At 38.8% G+C, this 16,378-nt stretch overlaps 1 protein-coding gene across 3 annotated transcripts; it reads right to left on the bottom strand.

Moving 5' to 3' along the window:
• Positions 1-379: 379 nt before the first annotated feature.
• LOC121512482 (survival motor neuron protein-like) lies at positions 380-15,240 on the bottom strand. Of its 3 annotated transcripts, none has more exons than XM_041791766.1 (10): positions 15,106-15,240; positions 14,857-14,931; positions 8,946-9,077; positions 8,628-8,816; positions 8,028-8,219; positions 5,252-5,356; positions 1,493-1,627; positions 1,279-1,410; positions 856-894; positions 380-726 (listed from the first exon to the last, which is right to left on the bottom strand). In XM_041791766.1, exons 1-9 carry the CDS (start codon positions 15,151-15,153, stop codon positions 859-861), a joined length of 1,044 nt encoding a protein of 347 aa, XP_041647700.1. In that variant the 5' UTR covers positions 15,154-15,240; the 3' UTR covers positions 380-726; positions 856-858. The 3 variants fall into 3 exon arrangements, with proteins under 3 accessions (XP_041647700.1, XP_041647701.1, XP_041647702.1); XM_041791767.1 differs by having other exon boundaries at positions 1,493-1,624; XM_041791768.1 differs by lacking the exon at positions 14,857-14,931.
• Positions 15,241-16,378: the final 1,138 nt, after the last annotated feature.

Below are 16,378 nucleotides of genomic sequence, written 5' to 3'. Positions count from 1 at the left end.
ATCAATCCATAGCTCCGCCTTCCTGATGACATCATCTATGTTGTTAAAGAAAGCCAGCTGTGATTGGTTTAATTTGAGCAGACTTAAAAAGATCTCCTAAAATCAAACTCCTGTTTTTGCAAAGCATCCTGGTCTTTGTATTTCTTTTTAAGGGGCTGTTCCTTTAAGACAGGAAGTGATGTGACGTGTTGGGGTCTGTGTGTCAGCGTTTACGTCAAAGTACATAAAAGGTTCTAATGTCCTCCTGTGAGCGAGCCCTCTGACGGACGAGGTCAAAAAGAATCAAACAGGTCTGACACAACGAAGAGGAGGAGGAGGAGGAGGAAGATCAGTTTATATAAAAACAAGAAGATCTTTACAGACTGATACCAGAGAAACCTTTAAGTGTTCATCTTAGTTTATTAACAGATTTAACTTAGACTTCTTTCTGTGAGAACAAACTGAAAAACTTTAGAGACGATTTTAAAAAGCTTCAAAAACTTTCATTTCATTTCCAAACAGCAGAAAAGAAAAACTACTCTAACATAAAATCTCTTCAATCCTCTGAACAGAGAAAACAGAACTGTTCTACATGTACCATCAAAGTTCTGAAGGTTTTATCTCAACATTCAACTAAGAACAAAATATCTTTAAAATAAAATACAATTATAAATTATCTCAAATAAAATACTGAATGTACAGGTGTCGACCACAACCTCCCAGAATTCTCTCTGCCTCTGGAGCAAACTAAAAACAGAAAATAAGCAAATAAAAACTGTCTCCTATTTTAAGCTTATCTGTGAATATTGTCTGAGTAAATCTGGATCAAGTTTGTACCTCTCTGTGTTGAGTATGCTCAGGTGTGTTGAGTCTTACCTTTCAGTCTTTGGAGCTCGTCTTGGATGCCTGCTGAGTCTGAAACACATTTACACAACAATAAAAACACACAGGTACACAAACACAGAGACTCTGGTTCACTATGAGTAGATGGGTGCTGCCAAAGCTCCAGAAAATGCTCTTCATTTTCCTCCTGTATCTACTCAGTCTAAAAGTCTAATTCTCAAATCTTGAGCTCTGTTGGTTTACAGACACTAACAAACTAAAGACATTATCATAGCAAATAACACTGGATTTTAGCAGTGGTGTGTGGTTGTAATTTTGGTCAGCCAAGATTTTCTTTAGCTGACTAGAGCCCTAGCAGTTTCTTAAACACTAGGAAAGTACAGTATTACGTTTGAGTACAGCAGTGGTTCCCAAAGTGGGCCGTGGCCCTCTACTTAGTTAAAAAGGTTCACTGACCAGGTAACTACCGGTATGGAAGCCACACAAGTACCACATCATCAACATGGTGTAGACGGAGTCAGCACCTGCAGACTCTTTCCCTCCAAACACCCAGGGAGGAGGAGGAGGAGGGACGAAGGACAGAGAGTCCTGCAGAGAGAGGGGGAGTGATCAGAAGGGAGAAAATCATCAGAAACAGCAGGATCAAAAAACATGAATGGGTCAGTTTTACCCCAGAGCTCAACTGAGGAGGAGGAGGAAACGGAGGGAAGAGAGGGAAGCTGGGATTGGTCGGTTTCTCTGCTCCATCTTTCTTCTTCTCTTCTTTCTCCGCTTTAGTCTGACTACTGAATTTCTCTTTAACCTGCTTAAACACACAATTTCTCAGATTTAGAAACAGATCACAATGTTCACATGCAGTTAGAAAAATTATGTTACGCACCCGTCTAGGGGGAAGGTACCTAACATAATATAAGTAGAAAAAGTAAATGTTTCTTCCCAGTCCCCAAACTAACAGTCAGAACCTAAAGAAGTTTTACCATTTTTATTTACAATATTTTAAATTAAACAGGCCACTCAATAGGCTATAAATCCAAACAAAAGACTGGATTCAAACTAAGGAGGCGATCTAGCACTCAGAAGTAAAATGTATCCAAAAAAATAACACAGTTACCAGAAGGAACTAACTAAGAATACAAAACACAATCAAAGCTACTGCTAAACTATTCTGAAATGCAAAAACACAGTTAACTCTAAGGTTTTGGAGGCTGGGAGCAAACAAGGGGATGCTGCTGTCAGTCAGGCTCCTCGTCAGCTGCAGGCCGCCGTATTTTAAAGAGTGGAGAGCCAATTGGCGCCGCGTCTCTTTACCGCCACCCTAGCGACCAATTACGCATCACCACCTGTAGACAACAAAGATCCACTCACACGACAGACCACACACTCACGAACACATGGGGCGAACAGAAGACTCACTCTCACACGAAACAAGACAAAGATCCACACAGCAACAGAGCACTCACTCCTACACCAAAAAACAGAACAAACTACAAAACACAGCGATACAAAAACTCAACAAAATACGGCCACAGCCGTAACAGTCAACCTAAAATTGGACTTTTAGAAACATGCCAGTCCAACTGATGAAGGAGGCCCAACCAAGTATTGAAGGCTTAGAAATGAACATACTTTTCAGAAGCCTGACATTTCTGTTGAAAATATCCTTTTTTTAATTGATCTTAAGGAATGTTCTAATTTTTTGAGAAGCTGAATTTTGGGTTTTTTTCTCTGTAAGCCATAATCATCAACATCTCAAGAAATAAAGGCTTGAAATACTTCACTCTGTGTGTAATGAGTCTATATAGTATATGGGTTTCACTTTCAGAAACAAGTGACAAAAAAAATTGAACTTTTTCATGATATTCAGATTTTTTGAGATGCACTAGTATATATATATGCAGAAGTTTTAGGCATGTTTGGGCTGAAATTTGAGGCTGAAGTAAGGCGTGTAAAGGCGAGTACGCCCACCTGAAGGCCCCATCGGGCGGGAAGGAGGATTGACACAACCCAGGTCATGCTCTGGATGTTTTTGTACATTACCAAGGGCATGGAAAGATAATCTGATGATGAAACAACAAAAACCACAGCTTTAGGGCGGAGTTATGGGTAGATGTGGCGCTTAAAAATAGCCTAGGGTACTGTTAGGGCGGGTAGGAGGGTTGCCACAACCCCCTGATTGTCGTGTGTATGTTCTAAGCACCTGAAAACTGTTGGTGGTTGCTGGGCGTATTACCAGAGATGCAAAGGCCCGGACAAAAGAAATGCTGTTAAGCTCGACCTTGGCTGCTGAGCGATACATGTACATGTCCTCTCTTCAGCCAGGAGTTGTGGAACATCAGGACCTGTGAAGAACCGTTAGCTCTGCATGCCCAAAACTTCTGCACAGTAATGTATATATCTTAAATTGTTCAGCCCTTGTTTCATCTAATTTTGTGTTGGTTGTAATATAGAATGGTTTATTGATTGTGTCAAGCTGGCCTCACACTACAGGATTTTAAGCCCGACTTTAGGCAAGATTTTACTTCCCCCAACAGTCATAGGAGCGTATCCCAAGTGGAGCCTCATCGTAAACGATTATTTGTCTGAATAATCCTCATGTCTGTGGTATCAACACAGTTGTTTGACTGCTCCAAATCACGTCGTAGCCTCCCAGACACTGAGTCAAACACGTTTGATATCTATGACTCTGGGTCGTAGTGCCTCTGACGGAGTACCCACATCAACCAATGAGAGCAGGCAGACAGGGTAGAGTCACCAGACAGATGATAGGTAGTTTCACCAACCATAAACACAACCTTCAATCCAGCTAGGATTTCATCCCGAGTCTTTCCCTCATGATGATTTTTGCTGCACATCTAATGTATGCCAGGGCAGCCTGATGTGGAGAGACAGCGAGAAGGTATCGCAGACATCTGTGTTTGTTTTTTGATGAAAAATCGGCTGAAATTGCACTGATGTCTGTGGTCTCTCACGTCTTTAAAATCGTTACAGATCAAAAAAATCCTGTAGTGTGTGACCGGCCTTGGTTGGAAAATACCTAAGACGAGCTTAAGGAATATTTGCATATCAAAATATTCCTAACAACCTTCAATCCAGCTAGGATTTCATCCCGAGTCTTTCCCTCATGATGATTTTTGCTGCACATCTAATGTATGCCAGGGCAGCCTGATGTGGAGAGACAGCGAGAAGGTATCGCAGACATCTGTGTTTGTTTTTTGATGAAAAATCGGCTGAAATTGCACTGATGTCTGTGGTCTCTCACGTCTTTAAAATCGTTACAGATCAAAAAAATCCTGTAGTGTGTGACCGGCCTTGGTTGGAAAATACCTAAGACGAGCTTAAGGAATATTTGCATATCAAATCACAATCACAACATTGGGGGCGGGGGGGGGGGGGGTTGGGTTGTTGTGACTACATTATTTTCCTAAATCGTTCAGCCCTAAAGAGAATCATGCACCATTTGTTACACTGTTGAATAACAACGTCCAGTTAGGTCTGTGTTTACATGGGGGCGTTAAAGCATGGATCAATTTATTTTATTTTATTTAACCTTTATTTACCCAGGATTTATTCCCATTGAGATACAAAAATCTTTTTTACAAGGGAGTCCTGGCCAATGTGTGTGATATGGGAAGAAGATGCTTTCTAATTGGTCGATTTCTTGCAGTTTACACCTACACCCACCACTAGCATTCAACTTTGACACTTTGACCTGAAACAGACATAAAATTAATCAATTCTGAGTCACGGATGGATTAAAATCTGTTTGCTAAGACAGGATAAGACTTTTATTTCATGGTCTGACATGGTGCCATCTCAAAAACACCAAAAAATGTAGTCTTATCTGATTAGCAAGGTCAACAGGGAGAAAGTTTAGCAGCAGTGATCTGACAGAGTGTATATCACCATCTAAGGTAGACAAGGCTGATAATCCTGTCAATAAATGGACGCGCTCTCGGTGCTTGTGTACTAGGAAAGAGATGACAGCCCAGGTAAACAGTCTGATGAAGCTATAAATGTAGCTTACTGTCAATATCTTTCACTCATTCATAGCATTCGCTCTGCAGAAGGTGAGTGGCTGCAATCTTCCATCTCTCCATGACCTGTACTCCTCCAGGACTCTGAGGCGTGCTGATGAAACTGTAGTCGACCTCTCTTACCTTGCACATTCACGTTCTGAGGCCCACCCCTTTGGCAGGAGGCTGCAGACCATCAGGACCCAAAGCTCCTGCCATCAGAACAGTTTCTCCCCCTCTGCTGTCAGCCTCATGATCAGTACTCCAGCCCCCCCTCCTCTTTTATGTTACCTTTATTTCACCCAACACCAAGTTAAATCCTTGTATATGAAAACGTATCTGGCAGTAAACCTTGATTCTGATTTCATGCATGTAAACGTACTGACTGTTAGTATTAAAGCTCAAAGGTGACTCACCCAGGTGGAGGTGTGCTGATCATCTCTCCATGCTGACCTCCTCTCTGATCCTCGCTCCCCTGGCTTCTCATCCCTCCTGCTGGAAACAGGCGTCCTCCTGCCGCCCTGCAGCACCAACAAACAACATTTAAATTGGATTGTAGGTTTCAGCAAGTAAAAGCAGGGTTCCTACACACTTTCAAGACCTGACTGAGATAAATTTATACAACTTTAATGGTATATTGTTATGACAGGCTATGCAGTGTGATATTCAAAATCTAAAAATGACAAAGTCCTAGTAAGAAAAAAATAATATTGATTTAAACTTGATAAACTTACATAAAAATGCACCTAATTTATATGAATTAAATTATGTTTTTATTTGAAAATATAGCAGAAATACCGCAAAGACAAAAACTATTGTCTGGTTACTTCCAGTATCGTTCAGTCCCCAAGTGTTTTATGTTGAAGTTGATAAATATTGATCAGCAAAGTACAGCCACTAAATCACTTGAGGCAGAAGACAGAGAAATTACTCATTTTTGTTCAGGCAGATATTTTGGGTGATGGCAAGAGAATTCATCTTTTTCTGCATATCGTCGCTCAGTGCTACCGAACTGACAAAATAACAGAGCTTACCATCTGCATCATTTTGGCATGTAGTTACATTTTAAGGAGGTGCACATCTACAACCTGCATATACACACGTGGAAAAAATTGTTGGTACCCCTCTGTTAATGAAATAAAAATGCACAATGGTCACAGAAATAACTTGAATCTGACAAAAGTGACAATAAATAAAAATTCAGTGAAAATTAACCAATGAAAATCAGACATTGCTCTTGAATTGTGGTTCAACAGAATTATTTTAAAAAATAAACTCATGAAACAGTCCTGGACAAAAATGATGGTACCCCTAGAAAAGACTGAAAATAATGTGACCATAGGGACATGTTCAACCAAGGTGTGTCCTCTAATTAGCATCACAGGTGTCTACAAACTTGTAATCAGTCAGTCGGCCTATTTAAAGGGTGACGAGTAGTCACTGTGCTGTTTGGTGACATGGTGTGTACCACACTAAACATGGACCAGAGGAAGCGAAGGAGAGAGTTGTCTCAGGAGATTAGAAAGAAAATTATAGACAAGCATGTTAAAGGTAAAGGCTATAAGACCATCTCCAAGCAGCTTGATGTTCCTGTGACTACAGTTGCACATATTATTCAGAAATTTAAGATCCACGGGACTGTAGCCAACTTCCCTGGACATGGCTGCAGGAGGAAAATTGATGACAAATCAAAGAGACGGATAATATGAATGGTAACAAAAGAGCCCAGAACAACCTCCAAAGACATTAAAGGTGAACTCCAAGGTCAAGGTACATCAGCGTCAGATCGCACCATCCGCCATTGTTTGAGCCAAAGTGGACTTCATGGGAGACGACCAAGGAGGACACCACTGTTGAAAACAAATCATAAAAAAGCCAGACTGGAATTTGCCAAACTGCATGTTGACAAGCCACAAAGCTTCTGAGAGAATGTCCTATGGACAGACGAGACAAAACTGGAACTTTCTGGCAAGGCACATCAGCTCTATGTTCACAGACGCAAAAATGAAGCATACCAAGAAAAGAACACTGTCCCTACTGTGAAACATGGAGGAGGCTCTGTTATGTTCTGGGGCTGCTTTGCTCAGCTGGCACAGGGTGTCTTGAATCTGTGCAGGGTACAATGAAATCTCAAGACTATCAAGGTATTCTAGAGAGAAATGTGCAGCCCAGTGTCAGAAAGCTTGGTCTCAGTTGCAGGTCATGGGTCTTGCAACAGGATAATGACCCAAAACACACAGCTAAGAACAGCCAAGAATGGCTAAGAACAAAACACTGGATTATTCTGAAGTGGCCTTCTATGAGCCCTGATCTAAATCCTATTGAACATCTGTGGAAGGAGCTGAAACATGGCGTCTGGAGAGGGCACCCTTCAAACCTGAGACAACTGGAGCAGTTTGTTCATGAGGAGTGGGCCAAAATACCTGCTGAGAGGTGCAGAAGTCCCACTGAAAGTTACAAAATAGTTTGATTGCAGTGATTGCATCAAAAGGTTGTGCAACAAAATATTAAGTTAAGGGTACCATCATTTTTGTCCAGGACTGTTTCATGAGTTTATTTTTTAAAATAATTCTGTTGAACCACAATTCAAGAGCAATGTCTGATTTTCACCGGTTAATTTTCACTGAATTTTTATTTATTATCACTTTTGTCAGATTCAAGTTATTTCTGTGACCATTGTGGGTTTTTCTTTTATTAACAGAGGGGTACCAACAATTTTGTCCACGTGTGTACATCTGTGTGGGGTTCAGGGCTCCAAGAATCTACAGCACTTGTTTATTGTCATAGACTCATCACAGATAATCAGGGTTGGTAGTTAGTAGAAAATAGTGTCTAAAAGTGAAAACACAGATAAATGCTCAGTCCAGCATCTAAAAGCCTTTCTTTTGATAATGTTTTGGCCTTTACCTCTAAAGAGAGGACAGCTATAGAGAGACACAAACGTGGGGAGTGGGTGAAGGATGACATTTGCCAAATAATGCAGCCTGGACTGAAACCAGCTACCAATGCACTGATGGCTGCAACCTCTAAAAGAGGAGCCTGCTTCATCAACTGAGAATAAAAACTGAAATGTTTCCACTTTGGTGAAGGAAATCTGTGATAGCCTTAGACTAGTTAAAGTCAGAAATCACGCCATTTTAATCTACTTCAGCTGGATACCTAGGTCTGAGCTGGTCCTGGTTGGATTTTTACCTTTGAAGCTGCTCTGTTGGGTCCGTGCAGCTCGTTGGCGCTCATCAGGCTGCCGACGTCCTGCTCCTCCTCATTGTTGTATTCGTCGTAGCGAACGCAGCACCGCTGACCTTTGACCCAGACAACAACAGCCGGATAAACCAGACTGTCGCCCGAGTACACAGCCCGACAACGAGAGCCGGGTCTCCATTCCTGAAACACAAACCACAGATTAAAAGACTAAAATGTACCTAAAATCTTATCATAAAAATGTTCTTAAATAGGAATTATATTCAGGACTATGTATTCACAAGTATATGAAGTATCAATATTACAAACAACAAAACAAAACACTTTTAATGAGCAGCAGGTGTCACAGACAGCTTCTTAAATTATCTACAAACTTAAATTTACAGGATTATCAATTCAAACAAAACAACTATTTAACATAGAACATCTTTTCAGTGGTTGTCTGGATGTCTTATTACAAATCATAACTGCTCAGCTGTGTTTCTCCACTAGTCCCCTCAGAAACAACAGAGAACATCAGGGTCTATTGCCATGAAAATTTCTAGTTCAATGTCAAGTTATTTTTAATAAGATTTGAAAGGTGAATGTTACCTGTGAGTCCTGTCTCTGTATTTTCAGAGCAGCATCTGGACTTTTGAGCGCGCTCAGTTCCATGTCTTCCTCGTTGCCAAAGCCATTGAATCGGACTCTGCAGTGCTCACCGTTCAGAGAGACCACTGTCGCCGTGTACACCTGCCCGTCTTCTGACCACACAGCCTTACACTGAGCCCCAACCGCCCACTGAGCCACAAACACAGATAAACTTTGCTGCATGTTATGATCACCAGAATACAGAATTTCAACCCTCAGGCAATGGAGAAATATCTTTTGCATAAACTATATCCCTCCTCCTGTCTCTCCAGTTCTTACCTGTGTCTCGGTACAGGTGGGCTCAGCTGCAGGTGGAAAAGCCGTCCCTGCATCCTGCTGTCCGTCTTCCTGCTCCGCCTTCTCTTTGCCGCCCGTCTCCTCTGAAGCTGCACATTCTTTCAAAACAACATCCTGCAGAAACAGAAAAAACACTAGTCACAAAAGATAGCCAAACTATTGATATTTTCCAACAGGAAATGTTGCACATGTTTTTGTGCAATTAAGAAGTTTGCAGGGGTTTGTTTGCAATTTTTGATCACTGACAACAACAGTTACCAGTATTGTAGGGATGGATCGGTACCACTCATTTTCAGACCAAGTACAAGTATGAACAGGTAGTCACTTACAGTCATGGACGAAAGTATTGGCACCCCTAGAATTTTTCCAGAAAACACACCATTTCTCCCAGAAACTGTTGCAACTACAAATATTTTTGGTATACACGTTTATTTCCTTTATGTGCATTGGAACAACACAAAAAATCTGAAGAAAAAAGACAAAATTGACATAATTTTACACAAAACTCAAAAAATGGGCCGGACAAAATTGTTGGCACCCTCAACTTAATATTTGGTTGCACACCCTCGGAAAAAAATAACTGAAACCAATCACTTCCTATAACCATCAACAAGCTTCTTACACCTCTCAGCTGGAATTTTGGACCACTCCTCCTTTGCAAACTGCTCCAGGTCTCTCAGATTTGAAGGGTGCTTCTTCAACAGCAGTTTTGAGATCTCTTCATAGGTGTTCAATGGATTTAGATCCGGACCCATCGCTGGCCACTTCAGAACTCTCCAGCTTTGTCTCCAACCATTTCTTGGTGCTTTCTGAGGTATGTTTGGGGTCATTGTCCTGCTGGAACTCCCATGACCTCTGACCCAGACCCAGCTTTCTGACACTATGCCCTACATTGCAGCCCAAAATCTTTTGATAATCTCCAGATTTCATGATTCCTAGCACACAGTCAAGGTACCCAGAGCCAGCAAAATAACCCCAAAACATCTTTGAAGCTCCACCATGTTTGACTGTAGATACTGTGTTCTTTTCTTTGTAGGCCTCATTCCTTTTATTGTAAACAGTAGAATGACATGCTTTTCCAAAAAGCTCTACCTTAGTCTCATCTGTCCACAAAATGTTCTCCCAGAAGGATTGAGGCTTACTCAGGTACAATTTTGCAAACTCCAGTCTGACTTTTTTATGTCTCTCTGTCAGCAGTGGGGTTCTCCTCTGTCTCCTGCCATAGCGCTTCATCTCATTCAGATGACCATGTATGGTCCCAGCTGACACTTTTGCACCCTGAGTCTGCAGGACAGCCTGAATTTGTGTGGAAGTTGACTGAGGATGTTTATCCACCATTCCAACTATCCTGCGTTGCCTTCTTTTGTCAGTTTTTCTCTTCTGTCCACGTCCAGGGAGATCAGCCACAGCTCCATGGTTATAAACTTCTTGATTATATTACACACAGTGGACAAAGGAATTTCAAGATCTCTGGAGATGGTCTTGAAACCTTGAGATTGTTAATATTTTTCTACAATTTTGCTTCTTAAGTCCTCAGACAATTCTGGGCTCTTCTTTCTCTTCTCCATGCTTGGTGTGACACACACAGACACACAACACAAAGGCTGAGTCAACTTTTAGACATTCTAACTGGCTTCAGGTGTGATTTCTAGATTACCAGCACCTGTTACTGCCACAGGTGAGTTTAAATGAGCATCACATGCTGGAAATAAAATGATTTACCCACAGTTTTATAAGGGTGCCAATCATTTTGTCCGGCCCATTTTTTGAGTTTTGTGTAAAATGATGCCAATTTTGTCTTTTTCTTCTGATTTTTTGTGTTGTTCCAATGCACATGAAGGACATAAACGTGTGTATCAAAAATATTTGTAATTGCAACAATTTCTGGGAGAAATGGTGTATTTTCTGGAAAAATTCCAGAGGTGCCAATACTTTCGTCCATGACTGTATAAAGAATATAAATATGAATACTTAATAATACAGAACAGTTTTAGAAACTATTGGGAGTTAATTTAATTTCCATCAGATGTTCCTCACTTTTCCTCTTGATAATAAAGCAGTGTACAGTTTGCTCTACTTCTGTCGCAGTCATTTAGCTATATTTAAATGTGTTCATATCTGATATGCTGTTATGTCCGAACACATTTCAGCTAATAAAAATATCTATATTCACAATTTTTTGTTGTAAAAAACACCAGATGTCTCAACAGAGAAGCGAGGCAGTAGACAGCCTGGTAGCAGCTTTATTTTTGGGGCTTATTTGAGATGATGAGGGCTCACAGTGGGCCTCCTTCAATGTGTAGTGCTCGAGACAATTATCTACACCTGATGGTACATTTGTATATTTTCCTGATATTTAAGGTTGTTGATATCTACAGGGCTAGGGCTGTAAATATTGGAAGAATTTTCATATCTGCTGATAATATCATGCATTCCTAGTTACAAAAGATGGCTCCTGCTCTCCTCAGTAGTATCCCAACATTGTTTAAATAGCTCTGAGTCCCTAATATTTCCTTTTTTGAGGCGATATCACTAAAAAATGAAAACAACATAAAAGACTCCTGTCCTGACAAAGGCAGCAGCTGCAGACCTTGAAACTTAACTTTCTTCTCCCTCCTGAAAGCCTGAAGTTGAAAAGATGACTAAAGATTAGAAGTTTCTTTACAGCTTTGGAACTTTTGATCAATGAAATAACAGATGGTATCATCTTAAAATCAGTGGTTCTGAGCTGGTCTAGTCTCAGGGTTCAACACCACCAACTCAGCGAGGACTCTCCACCTAAATATAAGAAAACTGTTTAGTTACTTTCAAGAAAATAGTAGATATACTTGTTTGCAAATGCTTTTTAAAAAATCATTTTAACATGCATTTCTAAATTCACTTTACAAAAGGTATGAAAATAGAATATATTTAAAAAACCCTCACTATAATTTTCACTGCATTGAAAAGCTCAAATTTGATTCAATTTTTATTCAGGTCATTAAATCAACTATTTTTATTTGATTTTTAAAACTCAAATATTGGTGAAAAATTACCATGAAAGCTTATGACTTTCACTATACTGAGAAATAGGCTTTCTGCTGATCTGATCAGCTATATCGGATCGGCCGATATTTTTCATTTTACGCAATTTGTGTGATCGGCTGTAATGTCTTAATCAATGACGTTGTTGTCAGGTTGGAACTTTTTGCAGATGCTCCCGTTGCATTGTTTTATCTGTCTCATTTACTCGGAAGAAGTTCCACACCACCGACATGTCTGTTTGAATCTGACAGCTATTTTTTTTTTTTTTTTTTTTTTGCCCTGTCATTATGTGATGTGACGGACATTAAAGTTTTTGAATCTTGAATCATTTGCTGTCGGATTCAAACATGTCGGTGGTGTGGGATTTCTTGAAAGTGTCCGAGACAGAAAAAACTCAAGCTATTTGCAATCTGTGCAACACTACAGTACCTCATGGGGGAGCATCTGCGAAATGTCTCAACGCGACAAATTTAATCAGGCACCCGGATAAGAAACACAAGGAGGAGCATGCTGAGTTCAAGAAACGGAGCGTAGAAAAAGAAACACAAACACCCAAACGGATGCTAAAGCAAACTACTTTAAACACTAAGGGACATTTTTATTTGCAGCAGTATGATTGTTAATTTCATGGAGTTGTGTATGAATGTTCTGAGGCAGCATTACTAGTACTACCCTTAATTTGCACTAGTGTGGCTTTTAATTTCATGGAGTTTTTATTACCTCTGCCAAAGAGGTTATGTGATCGGCAGGGGTTGTTCGTTTGTTCATTAGCAACATAACTCAAAAAGTTGTGGATGGATTTTGATGAAATTTTCAGGAAATTTTAGAAATGGCATAAGGAAGAACTGATTAGATTTTGGGAGTGATCCAGAACACTGTCTGGATCCAGGAATTCTTTTAAAGGATTCTGTACTATTGGGAGATAGTTAAGTAAGGGGTAGGAGATAATGGCAGAGGTCTGCGCACTCTCCGAGTGCTGTTCTAGTATATATGAATGTTTTGAGGGGCAACATTACTGAATTTATTTGCACTAGTGTGACTGTTAATTTCATGGGGTTATATGAATGTTTGAGGCAGCATCACTGCCCTTTATTTGCAGTATTTACGTGTAACTGTAAAGTAATTTAATTACAATAAAGTAATTTAATTACAGTAAGTTGTTGCGCCCATTATTTCTGTCTCAAGTTATTTTGGTTTGGCCTGACTGAACTTTGAACTTATGTCTGGCCAGTCCTTGAATGCCCTCTAGAGGTCATTGATGTTTTACCCTTGCATCTCTGTCAGTTTGGGGCATAGCAAAGATTGTTAAACATTGGTAAAAATGCTTGAGAATACTTTTGTTGACACTCAGTAACAGTACATAAGTATATACAGTAAATAAAAAGGGATTTAAATAGACATATTGCTCCCTAATGTGATCGGTTTATTTAAAATCACTAATCGGTGATCGTGTAAAGCCTACTGAGAAAACCAGAAAATTAATTACAATATGGCCCTCTGGCACTGAGAAAAAATTTAACGTGGCTTTCCTGGTAACCGAAGTTGCCCATCTCTGCATTAGGCTAAAAGTCATCAGATAACATGGTCACTCTTTGAACCGTAACACCGGGAAATGTTCAAGGAGTAGCCTGTGCTGCATCATCAGAAAAACTATGAGATCCAAAACTGAGAAAACCGTTTGTGAATTTTTGTATTATGATTTATGAGTGAATTAAAACAATCTTATCAAGTGACTGAACTAATTAACCCTTTACCTACTGAGCCAGTGTTGTGTTTTATATGCCCAGAGTATTATTACCATAACTCTGTCAAAGGAGAGAGAAGGAAGAGAGTGAAAGGAGAGCGAGCGAGAGTGGTGTTTTGTTTTCAAAAATAGTGTTAGATAGTGGCATTTGTGCGTGTCTGTCATGTGCAATAACAATATGTTACTGAGAATGTTGAGAATGCATTTTTCCACCTTTTTTTGCACTAATTGTCACCTATGTATATAGTTATCTTTTGCACTGTGTTTTGCACACCCAGAGTCTTAGACTCAAAAATGACTGCTGATTGTTCTAAACATGTATAGGTTCACATTTCAAATGTCAAATCAAAACTTCATGAGCAATAACAACATTTCTTCTCATAAAAGCCATGAAAAACAAATCCGTTATTGTATTTTTCTTCTTTTAAACTGCTGACAATTCCATATAATGTACAATAATCATTAACCAGATGTCGAAAAGTCAAGTTCAAGTACTCCTGGGAAAAGAGACCAAATCTCTCAGACTTAGAGCGTTTCCTGACAATTTCACAGATGTGATAAAGTATGTCCAAATCGCCATCTTTAGACTCAGTAGGTAAAGGGTTAAAGTAGTTGCTCTTTCTTGACAGTTGCTTTGCTATCCTACTGATTTTTGTTGTTTTTTTTTTTTTCAATGAACTTCAATCAATAATGCAACAAATTTCCATTGATTATACTTAATATTTTTTACATTTGGTAGAGTACCGCAATTTAATTAATTTTACACTGCAATTTTGTGATTTTTTAAAATAATATATATGTGTGTGTGTGTTATTTTCCATTTGCTTATCAGTGTTGTACTTCTTATTTTGTTTAGATTTTGGGGTCTAGCCCGTGCTGTTTTACATTGTAAAGTCTTACTTTTGTTTTGTTTATTAGTGTTTGAATGTCAAAAATACTGTGTAAACTCTGTAAAGAACCGTGAAATGCTTCTTATATGAATTAAACCCAAGCAGCCTTTCATTACGGTACATATTATTGAATTTTGCTGCCCGCTGATAGCCCGGTAAAGGTGAAGTAAAGGACCAAAAACACTTAAGTATTACTTACAAGTATCATAATCAAAACAAGAATTACAAAAATAACCTGTGAATTTTCCAAAGGTTTTTCTGAGCCTTTTTCGGGAGCAGTTTGGTCTTTGACAGCCTCCGTTTTTGAATCCTGCAGTCACAAAAGAGTTAGCAAACAAGCTAAACAGAACCACCGTCACAGTTAGCACAACTGTTAGCCTACCCGTTAGCTAATCCTTTCATTAACTCATTAGCAGCCCGGCTAGCAGCGAATTCCCCGCAGAACAAATCACCAGTAAATAAAAATAAGAGGTTTTAAACAGACCTGTTCCACAGGTGTAGTGAGAACGATGCTTTCTGAGCTTTCAGTCATGGTTTCCCTCTGATAAAGTTACTATTATTTCACACAGCTTAGAATTTCAGCTGGAGCAAACGCATTCTGCACGTGTCAAGCTCACCTGTCCTGAAAAAGACAACTGCTTCCGGTTTCATATTTCAAAATAAAGGTTCTCCAAAGCTGAAGTTCACGGCGCTTATGATTTTTTTTTTTTCCTGCGGCTCTTTCTAGCACTGAATTTTTAATTATAACGTTGTCAGGCCTTTTTAACCCTCTTTCCTAAATTCTTTTGAATTATTCTCTAAAATCAGTGTCAGAGCTGAACATAACTATCAAATAGTGATTAATTTTGTTGGATTTAACCCTTTCAGTGCCAGTTAAAGAGCAAAAATCCCTGATATCTATGATGTAGAAGATTAAAATGAAATAGAATAGAATATGATTGTTTTCAAATACCACATGCAAATTGGATTTCCTTGAAGGAGATTATCAAGGTCTATAATATTTTAATAATGAGCAAAAACATTTGTTTTTTACGCATATTTTCTTTCTTTTTTTAAGATTTTTTTTTTCAAGCGTTACACTCAGGATGTTTGAGGCCAAAAATGGATGCCATACAAAAATATCAATAAAATACTTTACAATGAAAATGTTCTATTCTTTTTTTTTTTTTTGCAACAACTTTTCAATCAAAAACAGCCCTGATAATAATAACCATCAAATACTGTTTTTTTTTTTTGTTTGTTTGTTTGTTTGTTTTTGGTTGCAGATTTGATTTTAACACCTGAATGCCAGTTTAAGTGCAAAGTTTTTAGTTTAAAAAAAAAGAACAGCAAAAAGAAAATAAAACATGTTCGATGCAATCTGGATTTTTTTGACAGGTATGATCAGACTCTTCAATATTTTAATATGATTTTTTAATATAATATAATAATAATATAATACAATATAATATAATATAATATAATAATAATATAATGTAATGTAATATAATACAATATAAGATAAGATAATATGATAATTTTAATAAGAATAATATAATATAATATAATTTAATAAAAAAAATCATAATGAGCAAAAGCTTGCATGTGTTCAAACAATAAAAACTGTATATTTGATGCAGTGGCTCCAGAATGAAAGCCTTTTATTGAATGATCAGCAGAGCTGGTTTTAGTGTTAGGGAGACCCGGGCCAGGGTCAGGAGTCTTAAAGTCCTTCCTCATTTAGCAAAAACAACTAAGTGAAAAAAACTATTTAGATT

Source organism: Cheilinus undulatus, linkage group 7 (genome assembly GCF_018320785.1).
Source record: "Cheilinus undulatus linkage group 7, ASM1832078v1, whole genome shotgun sequence".
Lineage (NCBI taxonomy): Eukaryota > Metazoa > Chordata > Actinopteri > Labriformes > Labridae > Cheilinus > Cheilinus undulatus.
Note: the sequence above shows the minus strand (reverse complement) of the source record. Positions and strands in the feature narration are given on the sequence as shown.

Excerpts from the sequence above, each read along its gene's own strand:
- LOC121512482 (XM_041791766.1), bottom strand. The coding sequence starts at position 15,153 with ATGACTGAAAGCTCAGAAAGCATCGTTCTCACTACACCTGTGGAACAG. Across the intron at positions 14,932-15,105 it reads TCACTACACCTGTGGAACAG|GATTCAAAAACGGAGGCTGT; the intron begins GTCTGTTTAAAA and ends TTGTGACTGCAG. Across the intron at positions 5,357-8,027 it reads CCAACAGAGCAGCTTCAAAG|GGCGGCAGGAGGACGCCTGT; the intron begins GTAAAAATCCAA and ends TTGGTGCTGCAG.